The sequence below is a fragment of the Ptychodera flava genome, chromosome 16, assembly GCF_041260155.1.
Source record: "Ptychodera flava strain L36383 chromosome 16, AS_Pfla_20210202, whole genome shotgun sequence".
NCBI classification, from domain to species: Eukaryota; Metazoa; Hemichordata; class Enteropneusta; family Ptychoderidae; genus Ptychodera; species Ptychodera flava.
Window position 1 is genome coordinate 6,459,843 of NC_091943.1, and position 27,322 is coordinate 6,487,164.

The window sequence follows — 27,322 nt, forward strand, 5'->3', positions numbered from 1 at the left end:
GGTGTCCGTGGGGACTAATAAAAACTACAGCCGACGATCTTTTAGACTTTTTGGATAAGCAGCCTTAAGTGGATACCCTTTGGCAACACGAATGCTCCTGAGCAAAAATGTACCATTGCTGCAAAATGTCGTTCGACGTTCCCGTTCAGTTTCTCTCACAATCAGACAACTATACATTTCTAGAAGAATCAGCCTACAAATACCAATACATCTATTCATGCATAAATACGTGCATGCATGCATGCAAACAGACAGACAGAGACAGATAGACAGACACATGCAGACTGACATACACACAGACAGTCAGGGCAGTCAGGCAATCAGATAGAAAGGTAGAAGCCATGTCGACAGCAATGTATGCAGGCATACATACACACGCACGCGCGCGCGCGCACGCGCGCGCACACACACACACACACATACATACATACATACATACATACATACATACATACATACATACATACATACATATATATATACATACATTTACATGCTCTGAAGATGCCCAGACAAGATTACATATTTTAACAGGCCAAAGTTTAGCAAAGTTTAGGTTGTTGTTAAAATTGAATCAATCATCATTCGAATTTAATGTAAAAAGACTTACCGATAGCTCGCTTGACATTTACCTTTCATGCTTCAACTTCTTTAGTCCACATGTGACGTCAACCACTGGCATGAGGAAGAGACAAGCTGCATACGTCGAAAGTTGGCGCGCAAGACTTGTGGTAGAGCTATAATACGCTGATCACCGATCGGTCATGCTGTACACTAGCTAGTAAAGGCCAATATGAGAGCTCAAGTTTACAGCGCATGCAGCGGTAGAAAAGATCGAAGGAGACTTTCTTAAGGCTTGTGACGGCCTTTATACAGTTGGTTTATGACGAACTTAATTCATGAACGGTTAGTAATTCCACCGATCAAAACATATTGTGCTTTCTTCGTCAAGTTACAATTTTTCACCTCTACGCATCTAAATCCACAGCTAAATTACTCTCTTTTAACCATGCCAAAATTCTCGTAACTTTACCGTTTACTCAGTAAAACCTTCTGTCTGTCGGCGTGTATGAACGGTGAATATTGCAGTGAATACAAACGGAACGATGAAAGATATTTGCATGGACTGAGTAATGCCCATTGCCCATGGCAGTAGCCTGACCAAATTGCCAAAGGGGCAAGTACCTAGCCTGAGCTACGATAGATTATTTACATCTTGAAAATGTGGAAAATTCCAGGGGTGGCTGTCCTTCCCCTGCAGGCTACGGCCTTGCATTCACAAATCCACATTTTATCGTGTTTGATGCCGAGAGAATGTAAAAAGGTGCTTTCCCTGCTGAAACATATCAGCCCCTGCAAAGATCCGCTTAGGGATGGACCATTTCATATCCTGGGGAGGGTTCTGGAAGATTTTTAAAAAATGTCCTAGCGAATGTCAATGGAAAAATAAATACAGCCAGAGGAAGCTTAGGGGAAAAAAACGATGGCTCACTAAGGTGAAAGGAAAAAAAAACCATCAAAAGTTACTTTCTGGAACATATTTTTATATAAAAGAAATGAAGACTACTTCACACATCATTTCTACCGTTGTTAGAGAAATACGATATGCTGAGTTGGTCAACGAGGTCTCACGATAAGGGAAACATGGCGAGACACCGGTGAACCTATAGCGCTTTGATGCTGGTCATGTGATCTGTGTCACCGCTAAAACCAGTTTTATGTCCGAGTGATTCGTCTTAACACTGTTTCGGAACTGACCGTTAGGTTCCTTCATCAGTCGCTCTGTTGTTTTGTATCCCCTCCATTCGGTTGTATAATAGTAATAGTCATCTTCGTCCTCAAAGAGAAGAAGCGAGATTCGTTGTTAAGAGAATTAGTCACTGTTGACTGACTCTATAGTGAGCGATCCGATGTATGGTGTCAACTTGAAATAAATTGACCCAGCACCAACCAGATTCTGGAAGCCATGATTTTGGTATATATGCAGACCATATAGGATATATATTGAGCCCGTATTGAGCGTGGTTAGTGCTCATTGAGTTAACCGTAAATATTGTATTAATCCGTCAACGATTACTTTGTTTTAGGCACTTAGATGGATTACCCGAACTTTGGTTTTGTTTTAAATACTCTGCAGTGTAATACATCTCGGGTCAATACCAGCGCCTACTTTCTGGTGTTTGAAAAACATGCTGTGGAAGGCCGTTTCGAGATATACCACATTTTATTTCTCTGGTTTTTGCCTTTCCCCGGTTTCTAGGTTCTGTTAACAATAGTTGCTGTAGACAGCCTTTCAAATTAGTTTGGTTAGAGGAGAGTGTCAGTTTATATAATTCGAATCGCCAACTTTGATTTGTTGCCCGACAGTTTTCTAAGTTTTAATTTTTTTGCCGGGTGAATACTTGCTTTAACCGCAATCTTGTTAGTTCAGTGGTTTTTCAGTACCGGGGAGTTGACAGATTGCGTTATGGTATGTTGTACAATGAGTTGTGGCCGAAAAATAGGAAAAGGTAAGCAAAATAAAATTGCCGCAGAGTCCTTGTGCTTTATGACACTATCGTACATTTTTACGGCTGTTTGAGGACTGTACATTTGTTGTGGGAAAAAAGTATACAAATGAGGAGTGCGAGAAAAAAATATTACCAGTAATCAGAGAGTGAAAAAAATTTGAACAGTGGATCAGGTATGAAAAAAATATGCAACCTCTTAAATCTCCAGACCCCCAGGATATCAAATGATACATCCTTAAGGTTTAGCGAGCGTTCTGTTATTATGCGCCTCCATCAGAATAATAGAACCTCCTCCCCCTGCCTACACAACGAATTGATGTACACAACAAATACCTGGCGTTGTGAGTTCATTATTTTCTGCCTCCAAGACAGACCAGCCAAATTCTACCGTCAGAATTTCTCTGTCATGATCAGGTGTTGGCCGGCAATGACACTTGATGGCTATGTAAAAATTAGCGACACTTTACCCAATCAAATTAGTGACAACCAACAATCCATTGCTAAATCAGCTTTTGATAGTTTTTGTCGAGTTTTCTTTTTTGTAACACATTTATGTTAAACTATGCTGTATTAGATTTTGTAACACGGTCTTCGTACATGATTACAACAACGAAATCTGGAATTAAAGTTAATCATCAAAATTGCTACTGTCAATTTTAGTTCATATTTGTATTTGCATGACAAAAACAACACTGGAAAAGAGCTTTCAAAAAACTAAGCTATCTTGCAAAATGTAGTCTGTACAGTTTACCCTGTCTTCGGAGGCTCAAAATGTTTTCTTACATTTCTCATTCATCACGTTCTAATATTAATACTAATTCACAATAAAAATAAGGTAAGAGACTATACTCGTCAACTTTCTCCGTATTTATTTCCCGAGGTAAGCTTATGAAATGCTTTCTTGCATAACAATGAGATATCACTGTCACTGAACTGCTGAACAACTGCTAGGGTTTTGCTATGTATCTTGTTTGCACATTTTGTCGTCCTCAGCGAAAGTGTGACCTACAGAAACCATTATTTCCATTCTACTGGCACAATTTGTGGCAAGCAAGCCTTTATAGACTTGCAAAGGCAAGATGGCAATATGTTAATAAGGCAGATAATACAATGCACATGCATATGCATTCGTATATTCCGAGTACAGTGAAATAACTTCAGTGGACGAAGATTTTCGGGGAATCCACCTCTATTACCTGTAAATTTTGGTACATTGACCAAGCGACCTAGCGGCCGATAGAGAACTGCTGTGTTATGTAGAGAATAACTATTTGTGACAAATGTGTTGATGAAGGTGATAATCTTTGATAGCTCAATTCAGTGGCCTGACAGAAACCGGCAAAAATAGCTGTAAAACTACACAATTGAAGATTTAATCATATTTGAACATATTACACTAACATCTCTGAGAACATGTCAACAAGGCCATCAGAAGAGTAGTTTTTGAGAACAAAATTTTTGATCAAACTGGCAAAAACTTTCCCCAAAAACAAAATTGCAGATTTTAATCATAATTTCAATATATGTATGAAGGTGAAGTACTACGAATTACGTCAAAATCAGGGTGTGGAGTCATTTTTTTTGAAACTTTGCACAAATATTCTTGGAAGTTGTGCAAGTGCAAAAATGAAATAAAAAATGGGGTCACCGCGCTCGCTTCCATGGAAACGGACGTTAAAATGGCGTCGTTAGAAATAAATTAAAATGATATAATTCACTTAAACTAAAGAAAGCAATTATAAAACGCTTAGCAAATGAGTTAATTTTAATAAATACCAAGAAATAAGATCCATATCTATCGAATGTATAGTTTTCATGATGTTTGTAAAGAAATTTTAACATAAGTATCGATTACAAAATGACGATATCGAAATTATATCACTACATAATTTTCGAACTTTCTTCCTGTCGCTTTGAATGGTGTCATTTTGACCAAACTTGGCGAATAAAATCCTGACATAATACCATTTAGTTTACACTTTTAATAAAAGGGTGTCACCGAGCTACTTTTTACAATATCTCAGGTGAATGGGTAATATGCGCCATGTAAATGGGAGAGAAATGTTAATTTTGCGCTCATATTGAATAAAAACCAGCTTCCTAGGGGGTCAAAATATGACAAGGTTAAAGGTCACATGTGTTTCTAAGAGACTGGGTCAAGAACTTAGGTAAAAGCGCAATTTCAACAATGACAGGTGATGTTAAATACATGCGCTACAAAATAACCCATTTGCGGCAGGCTGGAGTTAAATCTGCGCAGAAATGTTCTTAAGCATGTGCGCGTCCGAATTCGTCGCCCTTTACCTTAAAATAACCCCTAGAAACCTGTATACCTAATATCAAAGCTATCTGACGAGCAATATAGGAACCTGTATATCAAATATAAAAGCTATTAGACGAGTACTTTTTTACAAAGACATTTTATGACCAAACATCGCACAAAATGCGCGAAAAATACAAAATTGTAGATTTCATCATACTTTGAATATATCATATTTTGATCATCCCTATGAACTTGCATGTCAATATCACAGCTGTCAGATAAGCGGTTATGGTAAAATAAACTTTTGACCAAAAAGACACAGATTACCTTAAAATGCAAATTTGGATATTTCACAACAATAGGAACAAATCTGAAATACAACCGCGGCAAAGCAAGTGCATAGGTAACTGATTGTAATACAAACACTAGTAGTAATTAATATGTAGTCTAACTTCGCCTTGTTTATCTATACTTTGTCGCTGTCAGTAAGAAATCTCAGCAGGGTGGCGTTAAATGGTACTGTTTTCAGGAAGTCCATGCCAAGTTGATTTCTTATATCTATGTTTGGCAAGGAGACTTCTCATATCTAAACCAAGCACCCCGTGGTTTATTAGCTCTTTGTCAGTAAAATAAAGATGCCGCTTCTATACTCTAAGGTTTTCCAGTACTTGTTGCTATTGTAGTTTCTGTTTGTATTACAATCAGTTATCTATGCACTTGCTTTGCCACGGTTGTAGGTCATCGCTAGGGACCTTTATGCCATCTATTAAAAGTATCTGAACTTCACTTTTGAAGACTACGGTTTTTAAGTTTCCTTAAAAACACAAATATGCAAATTTAAGTATGATTTGTACAACTGTAACTGAGGTCACTCCAAGTGTGAGCTGCATATACTATTTCAAAGAAATCGGACATGCGATTTCAAAGAAGATGATTTTTGACAAAAAACAGCAAAAATGCTAAAAATACAAATATGCAAATTTCATCACGATTTTAACAAAGGTAACTGACGTCACCCTAAGTAAACTGCTTATCAAATTTCAAAGCAATCCGATTTGCGGTTTCACAGGAGAAGGCAATTGTTGACGGACGACGGACGGACGATGAACGGACAATGACGACGACGGAATATGATGAAATCAGCCTATTTGATAAGCTCCGCATTGCTGACAGCAGAGCTAGTAAAAGCTGCACTGTCAGCAAAGTCAAATCAACTATGATTTGAAAAAACACGACCAAGTTAACCGACAGAAACCCTTATATCAAAAATCTAAAGACAATGGGATAAGCAATAATATAGAAATGGTATTTTAGAAACGACTTTTTGACCAAAATCGCATTAAATATACAAATTTCACCTAAATTTGGACAAACCTGACAAATTTCACATTTCATCATCATTTCACACATCATAAAATAAGATAACCCCTAAGAACGTGTATCAAAGCTATCAGATGAGCATTTTTGAGAAACAAAAATTTTGACAAAAATGGCAGAAATTGCCCAAATATAAAATTGCAGATTTCATCATAATTTCAATATATCACATTTAATTCATCAGTAGGAAGCTGTATATCAATCACAAAGCTATTAGACGAGTACTTTTAGACAAATATTGCCCCAATATACAAAATTGTAGATCTCATCATAATTTGAATATATCACATTTTGATCATCCCTATGAACCTGTATACCAAATATCAAAGCTTTCAGACAAGTTGTTTTGGTGAAAAAGATTTTTTACCAAAAATGACCAAAATTCCTTTAAAAACAAATGTGTATATTTCACCACAATTTGAACAAATCTGAAATAGATCATCTCTAGGGACCTATATCCCGAATATCAAATATCAAAGCTGTCTCACCTGCAGTTTTGAAGCAGATTTTAAGATTTTGAACAATAGATGACACCACAATTTGAAGAAATCTGACTGAGGTCACCCAAAGTGAACTACATGTCAAATTCCAAAGCAATCGGACATGCGGTTTCAGACGAGAAGATTTTTTGTCCAAAATCAGCAAAAATGCCCAAATATGCAAATTTCACCAGGATTTTCAAACCTAAGGTCACCCTAAGTGAACCACATGTCAAATCTCAAAGCAATCGGACAAACAATTTCAGAGGAGAAGGCAATAGTTGAAGGCGAGATGCACGCTTACCTTGTTTGAATCTTTAGAAAATACACGACTTCGTTGAATGACTCTCAACGAAGGTTACATTTCACTGCCTTGCTAACACGTAGTACCCTCGCTTACATTAAAATTGCCTTGTAATGTTTTTTTGTTTTATTTATCGATGCGTCCTTACATCTTGCGCTGTTTTTCATTTCACAAGGATGTTGGTTGCGAGGGGGCCGGCAGAGACATCTGTGACTAACCTCCAGTGAAATGTTTAAATTTGCAGGGGTAGTTTGCGCGTCTCGTAGGTCTGTACTTGTACCTGCTTGATACAGGAAGGTGATATTTTATTTATCAAGTAAGGCTTAGAGGTAAAAGGATCACGAAGACGTATATTTTCTAACAAAACAATGCAAAAATTATTCGACGTACCTTTGTATCTTTAAATAAAATCTGGCTTTTGCAATGTTCGCAAACTACACTTCTCATGGGACAGTAGTACGTGAGATGGTTTTCAAGGTCACATCGTTTTATGACTTCAAGACATCCTTCGTTTGAGCACGTCACTTCAGCATGACGACATTCGGACTCATGTTTCTGAAATTGAAAATAGCACAATTTACCGTGATTGAACAAGCTCACCTCAAAGAACTCGTTCATATAGGGGGAAGTTTGCGATCTCTACACATCATAACTCTATGACAACATATACGCTTTTGGCGCGTTCTCGTCAATCAAATAGATGTACATTTCTGTCAGACTACGTTGATGTATAAGAAAATCTCGTTGCTGTATACAGCATCGATATGGATGTTACTGTTTGTGCGATTATCTCGCCGAATAGTTGATTGTATAAATAGGGGAGTGCTTTCTAGTTTAGTTTTCTCCCATATTTCTCATAATAAGGTGTTTTTTGGTTGATGTTTTGAGATTTTGAGAGGAGCATCTTTGAAGCAGATGAAGTATCAGGTATGAATTTTCGTGTGATTTTCGACCGAGTTCGAAAGACAGATTGCGTGAGCAACATTGCAGTCACCCCTCATGGGTAGGCGATGCTGTTGTCAATAAAGTAGAGGTACCAAACGCTTAGGGGAGAACCATTTGATTTTGGGGGGGGGTATGGAGGAAATGGGTATGGGAGCAATTTTTTTTTCCTGTCACAGTTACAGCAATTTTTTTTTTCTACTGTCAGAGTTGCATCAATTTTTTTTTTTCAAATGGAGTAGCAATGCAAATTTTTTTTTCTTTGTCATCAAGTTTGTGATGCGTTGTATATAAGGGAGCCGTAATTATTTACGGCCTGAAACTCAGAAATTTCAAGTGACACCCCCCCCCCCCGTCAACCATGATGAATTTGAGTAACTCCCCTCTCTAACTCTGAAATTTTGACTGATGCCCCCCCCCCACTTAGAAAAGTTAAATACAAATACATGTATTTGTAAAATTTACAAAATACAGCAATTTAACAGTAAAGACCTTTGAAATCCTGATGTACTCTGCTAGACTATCATCAGTTATCTCATGATGGTTCAAAAAAGGTGAACCCATCAAAATGAAATTGCAAGTCACAATAAAATAAAGATATAAAAGCTCACGCAGTATCTAACCATATAGTATATTGTTTAATTTGGATGGGTATTATGACAAGGTTTTCACTAGGATATCTGACCGGGCAGAATTTTAAAGTACAGGGGGAGAACACGCGAGAGGCTTAGGGGGAAAGTGTCACAGGGGCTTTCCCGTATCTTGCATGGAAAGTTTAAGATATTGATGTGTGCAATGGTGCAGTCTGGTGCTATCTGAGAGGTGTTTTTTAATTTTTTTTTTTACTAAGTGAAACTGTTAGAACACCTCAAGGGGGAGAGCACGAGAGGGGGTTTCCCCTCTCGTATTGGAAATTTTGGGAAATTGATGTGTTTAATGGTGCAATCGAGAGGAGTTTCAGGTTATTTTGCATTTGGTAAAACTGTTTGAAAATGACATTGAACACTGCAATATTTTTACATTTTATGCATGATCAGTGTTTGTGTCACAATATTCAACAACCAAACGATGACAATACAATTTGTGAAAAACAGTTCTGTTTGCCAGAGACTGAAGATAAATAAATATACAGGAACGGAAAATTTGTGACCTTCTTGTGTCATTTCTCCAGCTGCCAGCTTCTAATGAAAAGCTTGAATATGGTATGTTTAACTGTCAAAATGGTCATTGAAGTGAGGTAAATGGAAACATGTCTCTGTGATAATAAAGGATGAATTCACAACAGTTCAGTTTTGTCCTAGATCCTGGGAAAATTTTGAGAAATTGATGTGCGCCACGGTGCAGTTTAGTGCAATCCGATAGGTATTTTAAATTTGTCTTTTACCAGTAACACTGTTAGAAAAGCCAAGGGGGGGAGAGCACGAGAGGGGGTGCCCCCCTCTCGCATTGAAAATTTTGAGAAATGGATGTGTGCAATGGTGCAATCTGAGATGTGTTTCAATTTATTTCGCCAAAATAAATTGAGTAACCCGTCCCCCTTCTTCCTCTCCACATTTTTAAGTAACGCCCCCTGAAGTTTTCAATTTTTTTAGTGACCCTCTCCCTTGTATTTCATTACATTTGTTGTTCCTCAATTTTTCATTGTCAACTTGTACATCTTCCTAATATATTTATATTGAGAGAATACTATATTGATTTTAACACTAGTTTATTGACTCCTGTCTTGTGTTTTAAAATTTTCACAATTTACAGAAGTCAAAAAGTCCCCTTTAGATAGTGCCTATGCCATTGAGATATTGCAACAGAAATCCTGAAATATGATTTCTTGGGTCAGGAAAGGGAAGGAAAACATTGAGTGCACTGAGGTGTAAGTAGACCTATGTAGTGCATGCTTATATCATAAGTGCTGGGAAAAAAAACATTGTGGTAAAAACATTTGCGCCGCCTATGGCGGCACGCCGGCAAAGAATACATGAGAATATGGTTTCCAAATTTTGCTAATTTCTGGTGCATTGTGACAATTTTTTTTTTCACTTCTGTCTGTTATGACAATTTTTTTTTTCTCAGGCCATGGCAGGATCAATTTTTTTTTCTTCTATCTCACCTGGCGACAAATTTTTTTTTCTCAAAATCCTCCATACCCCCCCCCCCAGAAATCAAATGGTTCTCCCTTAGTGCGAGATGACTGAAATGTTGCTTTACGCTTGTGTTTTTGCGATGCGATGAGTTTATCGAACTCGGCCGAAAATCACACGAACGAGCATTTTTTAAGCAGATGAAGTCTCAGGTATGAATATTGAGAATGAAAGTCAACGATCGACGGTAACGTGATGAATGAACTTGCTCATGCATTTTCACAGTGAAATCGAACGAGGAAGATGACATGGCATAATCGCATAACCATTTGGTTTCCCGACTTTGTTCGTTTTACGTGCACATACGCAAGTCTATTAGTTATCTTCCTTTGATATCACTGGTGATGCCTGGCCACTATACTGCATGGATTGCTTGTTCACGGCATTTTGTCACATCTTGATGTCCCTCTTGGATTTTCTCCCGGACTTCCTCTCTCATTGTCATGACAATTCTGTCTTGATAGATGAGTTTGCCATCACTCAATGAAAGCTGGTTTCTCACTGACTAGTATTGTTGAATTTTGTCTGGCACTTCTTTTGCTATATTTTGGCCGTCCTAGACTGGTATGTTCTAGTATTAATCTCAGTTGTTCATCAGCCATCGTTGCTTGTCTGACTTCTTCCATGTTGTCTGGTGTTCCTGGTTCTATTGCTTCCAGGTTATCGAAGTGTGCTTGTATTTCTCCTTCCGTATCAGGTTTTACTACACACTGAATCGGATTTCTTGACAGTGTGTCAGCTACTACTAATTCTTTTCCAGGTACATATACTGACTTCGCGTTGAATCGCATCAACCTTAGTGGTAAGCGTTGACATCTTAGTGGTGCTTTGTCGATGTCTTGACAGTTGATCAGTGGTACTAGTCGTTTGTGGTCAGTCGGTAGTGTGAATGACTCTGGACCGGTGATGTATCGGGAGAATTTCTTACAAGCCCAAACGGCTGCTTAACACTCCTTTCCGATTTGTGCGTACCGCTGCTCTGCTTTCATTAGTGTACGTGAAGCATATGCAACAGGCCTTTCGACATCGCCATGCTGTTGCAGCAAGACTGAACGTAGTCCGTAGCTGCTGGCATCTGCACTCACTATTGTTGACTTGCTTAGGTCGTAGAATGCATGTATTGGTGTAATAGATACTAATTGCTTCATTTTCTGGAATGCTTCAGCTTGCTTTACGCTCCAGACCCATGCAACATCTGTTTTCAGTAATTCACTTATTGGCTGTATCTCTGTTGACAAATTTGGTAGGAATTTTCCAAGATAGCTTACCAAACCGAGTAGTGTTTTTAGCTAGTGTTTGTTTGTTGGCGGTTTCAACTTTTGAATTGCATTTACTTTTTCTGGATTCGCGCTGACCCCATCTGTGCTGATAATTCCTCAAAAGAACTTAATACTTGCTTTTCTTATCTCGCATTTACTCTGGTTTAGTTTCAGTCCGGACTCTTCAATGACTTGTAGTGTACTATCAAAGTGGATGCCATGGTCTTGTACTGTCTCGCCATGTATAATTATGTCATCCATAATTCTGCTTTCTCATTGTCACATAACAAGTCTGTCATCAACGCTGGAATATTTCTGGTGCTGAGGTGATCCCGAATGGGAGTCATTTAAATCGTGGTATGATGAATGTAGTTAATCTTGAACTTGCTGGATCTAATGAAATCTGCTAGAATCCACTCGAAGCATCTAATTCGAGAAAACTTTGGACCCTGCTAGTTTTGGGGCTATGTCTTCTGAAGTTGGAAGCACATAGCTTTCTCTTTTCACTTCTTCGTTGAGTCCTCAGATCCACGCATATACGAATTTTTCCCGTCGATTTTTGGACCACCACTATGGGGGCACACCACTCTGTAGGTTCAATGACCTCTTCTATGACTCCACCCTCTATCATCCTCTGTAGTTCTTCCTTTGGGAGGACTGGAAATGGAATTCGCCTTGTTGTATTGACACTGTATGGTTTCGCTCCATCTTTCAGCTGTATTTTTACTGGCTTGCAATTGAATGTCTCCTAACACACTTTGGTTTGTTTGTTTTGGACTATCAGGCTTGACAACTTCCTCGGCTCTGATTACTAGGCCCATCTCACAAGGGACTTCTCGTCCGAGTAGATTAGGGCTGGAGGAATTCAGGGAAGATTTGAAAATTTTTGGGTAGTCGAGGGGGGACTTGAAAATTTTGCTTTGCCTATAGGGGGACCTGAAAGTATTTTGACTACCAACATTTTGATGTCATCCAATGGTTCTAATGTTCGTAATAATTAAACAAAATCTAGAACCGTTTTGTCGCATTTTATGTCTTTAATCTCGAAAAAATCTAAAAATGTATGAATGCCATTAAATTTTCGTAAAACAAATTGGCCTTGTAATGGGGCAGGAGCTGCAACTCTTGATAATTTTTCAATATTTTTATGCAATGTATCAAACACAGTTTCTTGGTGTTTCTCTACAGCATGCTGAAAAACACAATATTCAGTTTGTCAACAAAGCCCATTTGTATAAATATTGGTGATAATTGAATGATACAAATGCACGGTACACGTAGGCTGTGTTGGCAAGCTGAATACTGGACAGCTCAACATGCTGTAGGGAGTAGAACAAGAACGCAATTGTAAAAACTGAACAAAAATATTGTCAAAATAAAAAGTTAATACAACTACTGCCCTGCTACTACATACTGGCAGTGATAGTGATACATGTAGCTCTGACTCTGATGTAGTTTAAGAAAAGTTTCGGTCATAGGACACTCAATTGACAGTGAAACATACATCTACTTGTACACAAGATCCAGCCAGAGAGCAACACATAGAAGACTAGATGACTAACAGCTACCATGGATTTTTGAATTCCGGCATATGAGAACAATCAAATATTAAAAAAAAAGATGGGGTCACCATACTTGATCTTATACAAATGTACGATGAAAAGTCAGGTTTTCTAAAATCACTTAAAATCAATATATAAAACCATTCATTTCAAGTTCATGCAGTGAATGAAATTTACACATCTCATTGTACAATAACACAAAAGTAAAACTTTGAACAGTAAAAGACTCTAATTTTAATGGAAAAATGTGTGACTAAATTGAATTGTTTATTTTTTATCAAATTTGCAATTATTACACCCAACATTTCTGAGATTAAAACATTAATTTCATGGAATATTTAACCTTCAAGAACTGTCAATTTTGTAAAACATTTATAAGTGGCATCTAAGTTGTATATATCTTTACTTTAAAACACAAAATTTCGGTAGGTCACTGTGCTAATTTTTAACAATTTGGTAAAACTTAGCCAGGAATACACAATTTTCATACTCTCTCATGATTGTCATTTTATGTGCTTTTTAGCTTGTGCTGTTTGACCTGGCCAGAGTTAGATAAACTCAAGTCGGTTCAGACTGAGAAATCCAAAAAGTCCACTGATGCATTTAAAAATGAATCAATTTAAGAACTTGCCCCAGCCATATGGCTCTACAACCTGCTGATAAAACGTAGTGTTGAACATCTGCATGCAGAACGATACATTACATGTTTATTTTTACTCTGCGTGCATTCCCTATAAATATGCGGCTATATGGTAATTTGGGGGGGACTTGAAAATTATTGAGGTTATTGAGGGGGGATCTGAAAAAAAAAAGAGATTTCAATCGCGATTCCTCCAGCCCCCCCCCCCCCTTCACCATTTTTTTTGAACGCAGCCTAATACCTCCTTACACAGTCCGGAGAAACTATGATCCCGTTCAGAAATCTCCGAGCCAGATCAGTGGCGGGCAGGGAGAAAAGCGATGCATCCTAGGAGCAACTGATCTATGATGTAATTAGTATGTTTGAAGACAAAATCCATAGCTTCAAGTTAATGTAAAAGTGGCTTTCGAAGTCCCTTCTAAGAAATGAGTATGAACTAGGACTTTTTAATATGTCAAGGATAAGTATACGGATAGGTAGACAAAACTGATCCAGGATATAAAAGTCATAGGTCACACCCATTACTGAGGGGAGACTTCGAAATCGACTTCTACGTAACCTTGAACATGTTGAGGCTATATTTCCGTGACTTTGTCTCAAACATAATAATTAAATCATAGATCAGGATTCATCTCCGTTGTCTGCATTTCACCATCTTGTTCGGAGATTTTGAATGGGATTTCCCCAGACTGTGTAGGGGCGGCCGAATGAGAGCTCCCGCAGAGCTGGGTCACTAAGACTGGCCTACAGGCCATATTAACCTAGCTCTGCATGGCAGGGCTGTGTGTTACCGGCGTTACACGGCCTCCCATGTGGTGGGAGGCCGTGTAACGCCGGTAACACACAGCCCTGCCATGCAGAGCTATATTTAACCGTGCAATGGCGTTATCAATTAGACGGCTTATAGCTCGTTCCACCTGGTTTTGTTTAAAGGGAGGGTCTCTACACGAAAAACACCCTTGGCTTACGAAGTTTTTTTTTATAGTGGTGACATTTGGGACTTTTTTCAAGAAATAGTCACGCGTGTACTGCCTAGTGGTAAAAATACAAACTTACAGCCTGCTACCGCCTCTGTGGATTTGATATATAATTAATATAAAATTTTAGGGTGCATGAAAAATGAGAAAATATTTTCTCGAACCCCCTCCCTCAAGGGTTTGTGAACTTTGCTTAAATTGGAATAAATTAAAATTTGCTTTGGTCGACTTGTGCATTGATACATTCCCAACCATTACAGTCGAAAACTTACAATGCATATGCGAGCAAAGCTGTATCGGTAATGTGTCGGTCCCGTGAAGAGCCCCATTAAGAATGGCGAACGTCATCCTTCTTCCGCGTATGTCAGTAAGAGTTTAGTGCAATTACAGCGTAAGTAAAAATTCTGCTACGCTATTACCTGCATTCTTTGCATACAAAGGTTCACATTTTATATGATGTAGGTGAAGGTTGACCAGTTATCGTAAATTAATCCTAGTTGTTATCACGAGCTGAAATAAAACATTAATTTTGTTGATAGACATTTACACAAGTGCTGGACACAATAATGCCACTGACTATGTATCCAATCGATACGGTGAAAAAGTTGACATTCTATACATATATAGGCACTCTATGGAATGGAATTTTAACGACACCAGGCAACAAAGAAATTAGTTAATTAATCTATTAAGTCTCAAAATAGCTATAAATCCGATAAGTACCTACATTGCACCTGACCCGACACAATTCAGTTTAAGGCGCAGTCTCTTCGTTATTTTACATCAAACGAAAACGCACACAAAGTATACACACAATCTGTGGATGTAAAGTCTTATTTATTCCCAAAGAAAGGAGTCGTCATATTTGTGCCTGTGCGACTATTTTGTTAACATAATTTTCCATGCTCAATATCCAGATGCATTACGTCAATATGGCTGCAATATTTTAATTGTACGAGGTACAGTTTGACAAACATGTTTAAGCTTTCAATAATCGCCAACGTACCTTGGATACAATCTTTACATAGGTCGTAAAAGTCCAATACGACCTTTGAGCGCAGTTCTGGCGACCCCTACCCTTTAATTTCATCAGCGTATTTTGCAGAGGACATTAATATTAAAGTTAGGTATGTTATTACTGATAACTTTGATAAATGTTATTGGTAATATTTATAATAAATAAAATACAATTCCTTGTTCCACTTCCAAAATTATGCTGCGACATGTTATTACAACTATTAGGTGAACAATGTCTCATGTTATCGTTGACGACCAAATTATAGTCCGTCAACTGAAACATTAAACATTGTACAGTTGTTTTATTCGTAGAAATGGACATCAGTTACTACTATTGTAAATTTAACAAATATTTGACAAATTAAAATTAAAAATTACAATTTCTTATTCAATGAAAATTTCGTCAGTACTAATCTGCACGAATGATATGACTCATTCAAGTTGTGCAAAATCCAAACCATGAGCGACAATGTTAACAATTGCGTATTTTGTTTTGTTCATATGTGACACATTCTATGTTAAGTACCATACAATAGACTTAGATCATTCTAATTCAATGGGGTATGTCTAAACTACTTTCATCGTCGGCAAACGTTCCTGTAAGACTCGAATATTTATATTATAGCGGTTTACAATCTCAAAGAAAAATCAGTTTTATCGATTGTAACAGTGTGTGATGGAGACCGTACGTTACCTCTCGCATCAGTCCTTCATTTCGAAAGTGAATGATTTCGACGGTATTGCGCGTACTGTGGCTTTGATTTTACATTCTCTCTTTTTTCCCTGGCTGATCGTTTAGCTCCTGGGCACGCCGACCTAAATACAATTTAGCACATTCTCAACTGTAAGAACAGTCGTGATATGCTGATAGGATTTTCTTTTTCATTACCACTTTGGTGTGAGACTATAACAACAAATTATTGACAATGTGCTTTCATACTGACTGCAAAATACTTTGTTTTCTTTTTAAGCATTTCAAGGTATGAAGGGAGGCTACTTTACGAATTAAAATTGTTAATTTTAGTGATGCGATATGTTCGCCGATCATTTAAATTATCAAACACAGCCAGGCAAAAAGTAGACTGAAAGATTCAGTCGTGTGCCGGCGCTCCGGCGCACTGTGACCTACGACCCTTTACTACGACTGAAGGCACACTACTTTCAAAAGAAAAAGTACCGCCAAAAACTGACATTACAGACTTCTCAAATATGTAAATCATGGTAGTGTAATTTGAATATTCATCATTTGGGCTATTTATACGTACATAATGACCATCGACATAATGAGTGAGCGATGTGGACGGTCTTGTTACCCTAAATACTGTCAATTCACTCGTTCCTGTTATATAATTGGTTCCAACAAAATGCAGTAAAAGTAGTCGTTGTAAAGGGTCGTAGGTCGCAATGCGCCGGAGCGCCCGCACACGACTGAATCTTTCAGTCTAGGCAAAAAGGCACGTGACAAAAACTGGTGAAGTTGATGATCAGGGATACAGAAATCTAATTTTTGGCCTGATAAAAAGGTTGTTTTCCTCATATATCATTCATTACTATACACCTTACTCAATTATCAATTATTATTCTCCGTTAAGCTATCATCAAGTTCACATAGTCTAGTCAAGTATCACTCGAGTGCTCTTTCAACCTAGGTTGCGGCAACATATACGGTAAAATGACGTTCTCAGTGTCAGCGAGTCATGTGTTTCACAGTGGGACTGAAATGATTATCTATCTAGGGGAAATGGCGATTGGCTCTGGACGTCCCTAAAAGCGATAAAGATAAGTCCTGACTTTGTTTTGATTCAATGTATATTGAATGCCTTTCAAATATATAACTATATCTTACTTCTGCTTCATTTTGCATATGCATGTTTTTCACATGTGTAAATATAGCAATATACATGTATAACACCCGCTCATGTATTTTGGGTTTCGCTCATTTCTTTTTACTGAGCATTTAACGATAAGTTTCAAAAGAAAAAAGAACTCACGTCAAATAATGATTTTTAACGGTATTTTGCTTGACTTATCGGTAGGCGTACCCGTGCTGGAATAATTTTAATTGTTTTCTCTAATAATCGAATTTCGACTGTGATGACTCGGCAAAAACTAATGAGCGAAACCCAAAATACATGAGCGGGTGTTATATCTATGTATAGGTTTGAGGTTAACATGAAACACTCCTCGTGCTACGAGACCATATTCCCTGGCATGTTGCCAATTATATCACGCAATGCCAGTTTCATTCGATATGCTCTGAAGTCTCAATACTAATTGATCGACGTGTGGTTTCAAAGGAGAGAAAGCTTGTCGACGATGACACTTTCAAAATACAGTACGAGTGCAAGAGATAACGTATTTCAGAAATAGTTTCTTATCGGGTTTTCTTTAATGGCATTTGGTATTCAACAACGTAGTAGCCTGAGATGGCATGTACGTCAGAGCGATATATAGAACAAGTGTCATCACAGTAAAGGTCACAACGTTCCTGAAGGAATATTTCTCAGGGCATAGTATTCACCACCACCATTGTATATGATAGTAGCAATTTGTTGGAATATAATTTGGTGAAAAAACGAAGAGTCGCGTCAAAATCCCTTTGGTTCAAATTTCGAACTTTACATTTCATGTAAATTCTAGTTCTCACGACTATCGTTTCAAACAAGGAAACCGTTTTTTTAAATATCTCACCGTATATTTTTCGAAGTATCCCGTCCAATCACAGCCACAGTTTATGCATTTTGCCGGTAATGTCTTCATCTCCCGTTTTATGGCGTAGTCTGGGTTGATCTGAAGGAGACAGTCATACACGTTACAACTAATAGTGTAGCCATGGTAGCCATCACTCCAGCCGATTTTAGATTCCACGCAAGTATAAATTCAGTGAATGTCTGAACGCAAAAGACAATGAATAAATCATCGTTACTTGATTAATAGGAAAAGGTGAGACTTACCGTCGACAGGGACACGATGATACTTTCTGTCGCCAACGATGGATCGTCGACAGAACATTGTGGACATACTGTAATAGTCTTCTTACTGGGGAAAGAGAAAATGAGAGATATTATCTATCACAAAATCCAGAAAGGCATTCTGCAGAATATCATAAATACACGCAATGCATAGTGCGAGATTATTTTGTTAGTTGTTTCAATTCTTTGTTCATGGTCTTTCGTCAGACCTGTGATTTATTTATGTTGTTATTCTTTTTGGTACTTCTTTTATGCGTTAATTAACAAAATGTTATGACAAGCATACATAAACAATTCATTGCATAACGTCAAAACTAATTTTGTTTCCCCGTCAATCACAAAATTAATGTGTTATTTTTATTACAAAGAAATAATTTGCATATTTCCATTTTTATCGTATGGTCTCTGACATGTATGCAAGTACTTATAGTGACTTGGACATCCTGAATTTGTATATCATCTCAGTCGGACAAGAGAACACATTTTACGTGTGCATCTAGTATTCTTTCCAATTTCTATAAGTGCAAGATGCGGGGTATAATGATATTCAAATATGCAGATTACATTAATGAGCATTGTTTCGGTATTAAAATTCTATGCTAATGACCCTTTATCGATGTGGAATATTTATGTACCTCGGCTCTTGCATTGTATACCAATTTCATTTGATCATCTCAGTATGGACATTAAATAATGTGTGGATCGATTTTCGTTTTATCGTAAAACGCCTTTAAATTTGTCGTGTGTTTTGGGCATTTAAATTTCGTATGACATTCTGTGTTTCATAAATCAAGTAACAGAAATCAAGTTTATGTGCAGTGGTTTCTCATTTTAGATCTTACCTGGTTAGATTTTCGACGCAAGAGTAGCAAAACCTATGTCCACAGATACTCTGATAAGGATTTCTCAGAAAAAACTTGCAATCTATACATTTATATTTTAATTCATCTCCTTCTGGAATTTTCAGGTACAGTTTTGAATATCCCAACACGGAAACCGTTCGTCTTTGTGGTATGGAAACATATCTGCTTTTGTTTGTTGCTTTCATCCTATCTCTGCGGGCTTATTCTGTACCAGTTATGACGCAACTTCAGAAATACCGTACCAAGTTGACCGTGAAAAGATGCGAATGATTATAAACTTCAAGACAGAGGCACAACGAAGACCAGAGAATAATGAGTGATTCGTTTCGTTCTGAAAAAAATGGCATTAAAAAAAATAAATAATTGTCAATAGCTGCATTATATAAATAGATAAATGCCACTTTTTAGTATACATAACGACAAACAGTAATCCATTCATTGGTTCATGTGGCTTAATGCGTTGCTACGAAGTTACTACGAAGCGGATTATGATCAACACGTTTTATATTTCAGTAAATAATTCGGGACAAAGTCACATTTAAAGTTCTGTATGGTGCACTTTATGACAACAAAATAGATAAGAGTTTTAAGTTGTTTTTAAATTTCTAAGAATTAATTGCAAATAGTACATTGTTTCCCTAAGATGATTATTTTAGTTACTCATAAATCAATAATGTCGGAGACTTCATTTATTGACTGGGCCTGCCGACATCCACGTATTTTCCCATGAGCTGCAGGTGAAAAGCCCATAGGAACTGTTAAGTTAACAGTTCCTATGGGCTTTTCGCCTGCAGCTCATAGGAAAACATGGCTTTGGGTGGAGCTTACAGCAGATGCTATCTATCGTTAAGTGGAATTGTTTGATGTGAGTGATGACGTCAGAGAGGATTTTTTTTAATACAAGCCCGGTGAAATTATTATATCGCATGTCTTATATGACAAGAACTTGCCGCTTATAAACCAAAAGAGTAATTTACCATTGTCAAAAAGGCGTATTAAGATCAAGCAGAGGGGTGCGACTTTAAAAGAAACGTGTTTAAGTCTAAAGGTAAAAAAGTAACTGATTTATTGAGTGCACTCTCTGTCATATTTGGGTAGATATAGTTTGTCATATGTTCTACGAATTACATTTAGATATTATTCCCTAATATTTTTCTTCGTTCAGCGAAGGAAAATACGAGTGACGTAATGACCGTTTCACCACACGAGTGACGTAATGACCGTGTCACCACTCGTCTTCGACAAGTGGTGACACAGTCATTACGTCACTTGTATTTTCCTTCGCTGAACGAAGAAAAATATTAGGGGAATAATATACTTATCACATGCACAAGCCAAGAATTCGTTATTTTTGAAAAATAAAAGAAGTTTCCATGACGATTCCGCGTTTAAACTTTTGAACTACTTTAGGTATAACATCAGTACACCGTGCACAAGTTGGCAATCATTTCAAGTCGTCCGTCGCGTGAGTGAGCGAGGAACACGGCGTTCATGTTCGTTCGGGTATTGAGCAAATGCCAGAGGACCTCTCGGTTTACACGTACCTTCCACAAAGTTATATTCTATTTCAAAGATAGCATGGACCTAGAAATTTATCACAGACGAAGATAAGCTATTTTTCGGGAACATATATCGACTGAATCCCGACGGCGCGAACACTATAAACATCGCGTCTGACCCTGGACTTGCAATGCTTACGGAACCCAAGGTAACGCCACCAGCTTCGAGTTCGTTGTTTCCGCAAATTATTCACGTAATTACGGTACACTCTTGTGTTTACATTGTCCAGATTATTAATGTCGTAGTCTGCGAAAATATCGATTTCATTACATGGCTTTGGAGGCATGGACACCGCACCGAATGTCTACCCTTCATTTGTCCAGTGCGTCGAAAGTTCAGGCGTCGGCGGGGTCCATATGAATACGAACCCCCACGCATATTGGCGACAAAACTTAAACACGAGGTCTCAAAAATTTGCCTAGTTGATGTATTGTCAGACTCTAATAATCATTCAGGCGCCATTCAGGCGTCGGCGGGGTCCATATGAATACGAACCCCCACGCATATTGGCGACAAAACTTAAACACGAGGTCTCAAAAATTTGCCTAGTTGATGTATTGTCAGACTCTAATAATCATGACTAATGTTTGCGATATTTTCACGTCAGACACATTTTGATCGGTGGAGAAATATCAGCCGCCATGTTTTTTGTTTACATTTACGAGCACGGAAGATCAACGCAAAAAAGGTCCGATGCATCAAAATTGATGACATAGACGCGGGTTGTCGTGACGTAAAACAACCAGAGAATAAATCCTGTATTTTTTTCGGAGAGGACAAACTTGACTTGTGCATGTGATAACATGTTTTAACATTTTTGGAGAGAGTTCTAATCCTTTTTATTCAACAAAGGTCACTTTTATGTACTTTATCACCAATAGCAAGTGTTACACTTCGCATGTATAATTTTGTGGGCGAGGCGCACGCTACATATCCACACTACTTTTTTATAATCAATTATCTTGCTTTATTACGTAAAGGTACAGCTATGACAACAATAGCAGAATTATTGGCAACACAATATAAATATAACGCTTTAAGAAAAATGGTGTAAATTTTGCTGTAGCTTCCCCAGTCTGAGGCCAGGCCGCATTGGTTGTTGGTCTGGAGTTGTTGGCAAATAGTTGATGATGCACCTGCATAAGGTGGGATATGGACCCAAAGAACCCAAAGAAAGATTAAATATATGAATGATAGATCAATCAGAAAAAATGTAAGCCACAGTAAACTACCTAAATATAGTTCAATGTGGAAAGAAGTTAAAATTATGCAGAAAAAAGAAATAACAATGTGGAAATAATAATGACGCACTTCTCTGCTGACCTGTAAATAAAATGTATACGAAGTGATAATTTTAAAGTCACAAAATTGTTTTTGAATGCAATTTCCAAACTCTGCTTTCTGCATTTCTGTTACGATTTCAAAACTTGCGTATGATTCTACACAAATGCGTTTTTATTTGCGTAAAATGTATCAAAAATAAGTACGTAACTATAAAGTACCTTGAAATCGGTACCTGAAGTGAGTTGGACGGTCCTTTCAGTAGAACTTGGGGATTTTCATTTTAATGCACTTGCTCTATTGATTAAAAACAATAGCCTGGGTTTTGAATATAGACGTCACTGAGCTGACCCGTTACATGTCACAGCATAGGCACTTCCAATGCCGTAATGCAGGACTCTTATATATTCGCTGAACAGCCTCATGACTTCATGTTCAAAGAAAGTACTTTCTGAGTACGGACTTAGTGTATTCAAAAAGTCAACGAAAAGCAGATGATGGTCAAAGTCCAGTTGGACCTAAAAATTACACCTGACAGAGTCTAAATCATCACCCGTAAACACTATCAAAATAACATGTACCGTAATGACCATTCACTGTTTTGTGTTACCAACAATGTAGACTCGATCGATTTTAATCTTTACGGCCCGATACGGGTTTTCTGGACTGGGGTCGTAAGGCGGAAGAGCTTGAGCGTGCGAGGGTCCGCACGTGGGGCCGTACGAGGGCCTGTACGACCATTTGGCCACCATTTAAGGGGGTTTTGAAGATTCTCAAAGCACCTAAAAACATTAATATGACTTTAAACTAACGAAATGAAATAATGCACAGCTCAATCATGGGCTATTTATATGTGAATACTTTCAGTCTTTTTATGATAATGCTCAAATGCGATAGAAGGCCATGTGCACACAAGCACATAGCGAGTTATAAATATGGCCGCCGCAGGCGACGATGTTCGATTTTCCCGTCCAAAGTTTCCACTCATTTCCGTTCGTATTACTCTGAAACTCGCGGAAACGATTGAGAAGAGTGGGTTATCTTGAAATATTGAGGTATTTGCCAGCGTTGCTGTGAAGGTCTTGAAAAGTCTTGAAAAATCTTGAAATTAATATTGCTGGAGTTGCCAAAGTCTTGAAGTAACACGTCTGTGACACGATCCCAAAATGTCTGACTGAAAACTGTGCCGCCAAAGTATTTATACTTAGATGGTTATACAAAAGAATATAAGACACAAAATAACAATCAACTTCTATCGATATGCTAATTACTGCTCCATAAATATCTCCATTTATGACTGATTGAATTTCCAGAAAGTTGTAAACAAAACAAGACTAATTGGTTTCAAGGGCATGAAGAGCAGTGACCTTAAGAATGTTCTACACTAGTTGAACTCAGGTAATGAGTATGGGGGAAAATGACTACATAACACATCCCCTCTTCAAAGCAGAAAATTTTCCAAAACAAATCATTCTTTTACAAATGTGTGAATAACAATAAACTCTAAACACGAGAGAGACAGTCTCCCTCTGCCCTTGATATGTCTAATGTCAAGATTAAACTCCTGTAACATTAGACTCCGTCTTAACAATCTCTGATTTTTACCTTTTAATTTCTGCAGAAAAAACAAGAGGGATGTGCTCAATATAAACCACTATTGGCTGATTTGAAGAAGTAACATAAACCTCAAAATGCTGTAAACCTAATATCAAAGATAGACACTCTTTTACAATTGTAGAGTAGTTTTTTCTGCAATTTGGTAAATTTGCGTGAAAAATAGCAATCTATTCGATGACTATCCTCTTGCAATAAAAGAGCACCAGCAGCCACATCACTAGCATCTACAGCTAATTTGAAAGGCAAACTGAAATCTGATGCAGACAAGACTGGAGCGCTATGCAGTATGGCTTTAAGAGTATCAAATGCCTATTGGTATTTTTCTGACCAAACAAATAATCGCAGTGACCTTAAGGATGTTCTAGACTAATTAAACCCAGGTCATGAGTGTAGGGAAAATGACCTACATAACAAAGCATAATTGGTTTAAAATACCTGCCTCTCATTACTTCATCAAATACAAGGATTTTTGCCCTCTGAAACGTGGGCTTGCTATCTGAGTCTTAGGCTGCCGGTTAACTGAGTTTCACTTGTTGCTGAAAGTTCTGAAAGTCGATTTGCCATTCAGAATGGAAAACTCCAAAAGTGCAATGCCTGCATTTAAATAATAAACCATAAGACTGACCAAAGGACAATGTTTTTCAAACCTTTTAAAGGTCGAATGGTGTACTGGGAACACGAAACATCTCCAGTTTCTATATTTATCTTTGTTTAATAAACCATAAGATTGACTCCAGGATACCGTTTTTCAAACCCTCAGCAGAAGGTTGAGTGGTCGACTAGTGCTAGGAACTTAAAACCTCTCTTCTCAAACTTTACCTTTCAAAGCATTTTCACATAAGCTTTTATCTGTCCATCACTCATACAATTGACATTCTAGTGAATATAATATGCTGTACATCAAACATCCACTAAGGGAGCATTTTTATGATCATTGTGCATTTTCCAAATCAATCCGGGTATTTCTTTTAGATAATCCAAAGTACTACAAAAAACACACAGAAAAGTGTACTTTGGATGAACCCTACCGGGGCGCAGGTTGCCAGCACATGAAAAAGGAAGAGACACTGCCATCTGACGATTATAAGCTTGATATACTGACAGATATAGGCTTTCAGTTTTCTTGGTAACATCAGCTTTGACAGAATACAACCCAACAGGTCATGTCTTTCTCAATCTTGCCAAAGTTTGAAAGGCAAACTTCAACTTTCATGACTTTGTCGGTTTTGATAGGGGTATTTTCCTGAAGAGCAAAATTGGTGAAAATTTGGCCGGCTTTACAACTGCAGCCAATGGTGTACAAATACATTACTACATGTGCAGTATGTGGCACTCGGCGGTGGCAGTACAAAAAGGATGGTTGGTCCCATCACATTCCTTTTAATTATAGCAACTGAAGTATAACATATATATGTGAGACAGTTATCTGTGAAACATTGCCAGACCATTGGCTGTGCCACTGCAAAAGGTAGACAACCTCACTCATTTCGATGGTGAATAACAGATCAAGAGATGGGACCTTTAGACTGAAATGGTTAGCCATTCAATTGCGTGTTGAGCCGCTGCCGTAGCGGGCACGGTCATACCAATTGCAAAATGTTTTTGGGCAGGAAAAGGGGGAGAGGAGAGAAACGACATTTCAGTTTATTCTTGTACAAGGTTGGCCAGAAGCTGATCTGCTGAGATCAACTTACAGATTACAAAAAAGTCAATCCTGTAAGAAATATTCACAGCTGTTTCCTACTAAAATCTACAACACTTGCGGCAGTTTTTGCCACCAAAGTGTTCTGCAATTTTTACCTCCAGTGATAGCTTTGCGTTGCAGAACGCACCCAAGAATGATCGAGTGATGGCAAGCTTCTCATGATTGATGTCAGTTCTTCGTGCCTAAGTAGAATTACCAATCCATTGGAAATAAGAGTGTTAGTTCGGGCTCTCTCCTGACAGGTCTTCGACAGAGGATCTCCTCAATCTCATAGTACAGCCCTCCAGGAGTCTTATTTGCCATCCAAAGCCCACCTACAAAACCTATATAAGCTCGGTCCAGACCGGTCCATCTGCAACACGCCTATGTCTACTTTGCAGTGAGATAAGGGTACCCTTTTTTATGGCACCGGCATTGCCTGTTGCAAGAATTTTGTTAATCAAGTATTTTCTAAACCATGTTTCCAAATGATATTTCTGAAATGTCATTGGACAACAAAGCATCATACATTTTTATACCAAAAGAATGAAGTTTAAGTTACTGGGAGTCATCAAATTTTATTCATTTGAAGAACGCAGTGTTCTCTTAGCGCCAAATTAAGCCAAAGTGCGCTAAAATGTACGGAAACATAAATCATCTCCAAAACTTAAAAAGTGTCGTCTATTTGAGTACAAGAAACCAGGGGATACCTTGATTTTACGGTATATAGTCAATATATACGGCTTATTTTGGAAATATTCATGACCTGAACACATGAGCGGCACGCGAGCAGATTTCGATCGGTTTGATCTATTGAAAATAAATTGATACAATGCTCGCCGTCGTCAATAGCAACCGGCTTTCAGGTAGAAAATAAGTCTCGCGGAATACCATATACTAAGGCATACTTTCAGACAGCGTGCGAAATTCACGCTAACCCGATGGCCCGAGACCAGATATTTCATGCCGGACCAGTAACGCTTGAAAGATGTCCTGCTATTCCTAAACACGCGGGCCAGTAACTTTCACTATATAGAAAAAAGTTTACCCAAATGTTTTGCTAAGCTAAATACCTGACAAAATTATTCAAAGAAACGAAATTTATTCTTTCAAGAGATTTGCAAACATGAAAATCGCAAAGCTCAACAGACTGATCGGTACTGCATCGAGGAGAAAGACCTAACCTCATGTTTTCTCACGAGAGTAGTAGCGCTATTCAATATGCTCCCCATTTGTTAAGCATGTGTGCGGTTCGAGATCTCGTTGTGGTCATAAAAGAGTCATTGTTCAGCGTATCGACCGTGTCGAGGTAAACTGGATTTCGAGGACGCCGCGCAGCGATATTGCAATTTTATATGATATCGGATATTTACAGCTACTAGACAACACGGTATCGAAATTAGAATTGTTTGGTCAGGTACGTGAGGTGGCGAAGTGTCCAATATTAGGATATTTACCCCCAGTTTTAGACAAGTCTGGCTAGACGTGGCGGCCAGATCTGCAAGGTACAAGTGAAACCCCGATTTAGATCGAATATTTCCCGGCGATTTGACAAGTTATAGAATCGTCAAGTATCGAAGTTAGGGTCGGATTGAGGAAGTCGGGCTTGTCAAGATCTGTTAGGTGGTAAATCTCGGATATATATTGGATATTTACTCGCGATTTATAAGTCTAGAGTTGACTAGTATCGATATTGAATTCACTAGCTGTGGGTCCATAGCTGAGGTGTTTTCGGACAGGATTTCTGTCTTTTACGGGCTGGGTTTGGCCTTTACGTTTTAAACCCACCACCACAGACGTGCAAGAGACACAAGGCAAGTCATTGTATAGTATCGATATTAGAGTCACAGCCGATAAATATCAAGTAAATATCTGTGATT

The 27,322-nt window shown here is 38.0% G+C and overlaps 1 protein-coding gene across 2 annotated transcripts in view; it reads right to left on the reverse strand.

Annotated features, from left to right (window-relative positions):
* Positions 1–27,322, reverse strand: part of LOC139152643 (TNF receptor-associated factor 2-like) — a 64,589-nt gene that overhangs the window by 24,425 nt on the left and 12,842 nt on the right. For both annotated transcript variants that reach the window (XM_070725898.1, XM_070725899.1), the window contains exons 2-5: positions 19,280–19,631; positions 18,420–18,504; positions 18,157–18,255; positions 7,324–7,488 (exon numbers count right to left, since the gene is read on the reverse strand). In XM_070725898.1, coding sequence (XP_070581999.1) covers positions 7,324–7,488; positions 18,157–18,255; positions 18,420–18,504; positions 19,280–19,485 — 555 coding nt within the window. In that variant the 5' untranslated portion in view covers positions 19,486–19,631. The remainder of the gene's footprint in view (positions 1–7,323; positions 7,489–18,156; positions 18,256–18,419; positions 18,505–19,279; positions 19,632–27,322) is intronic.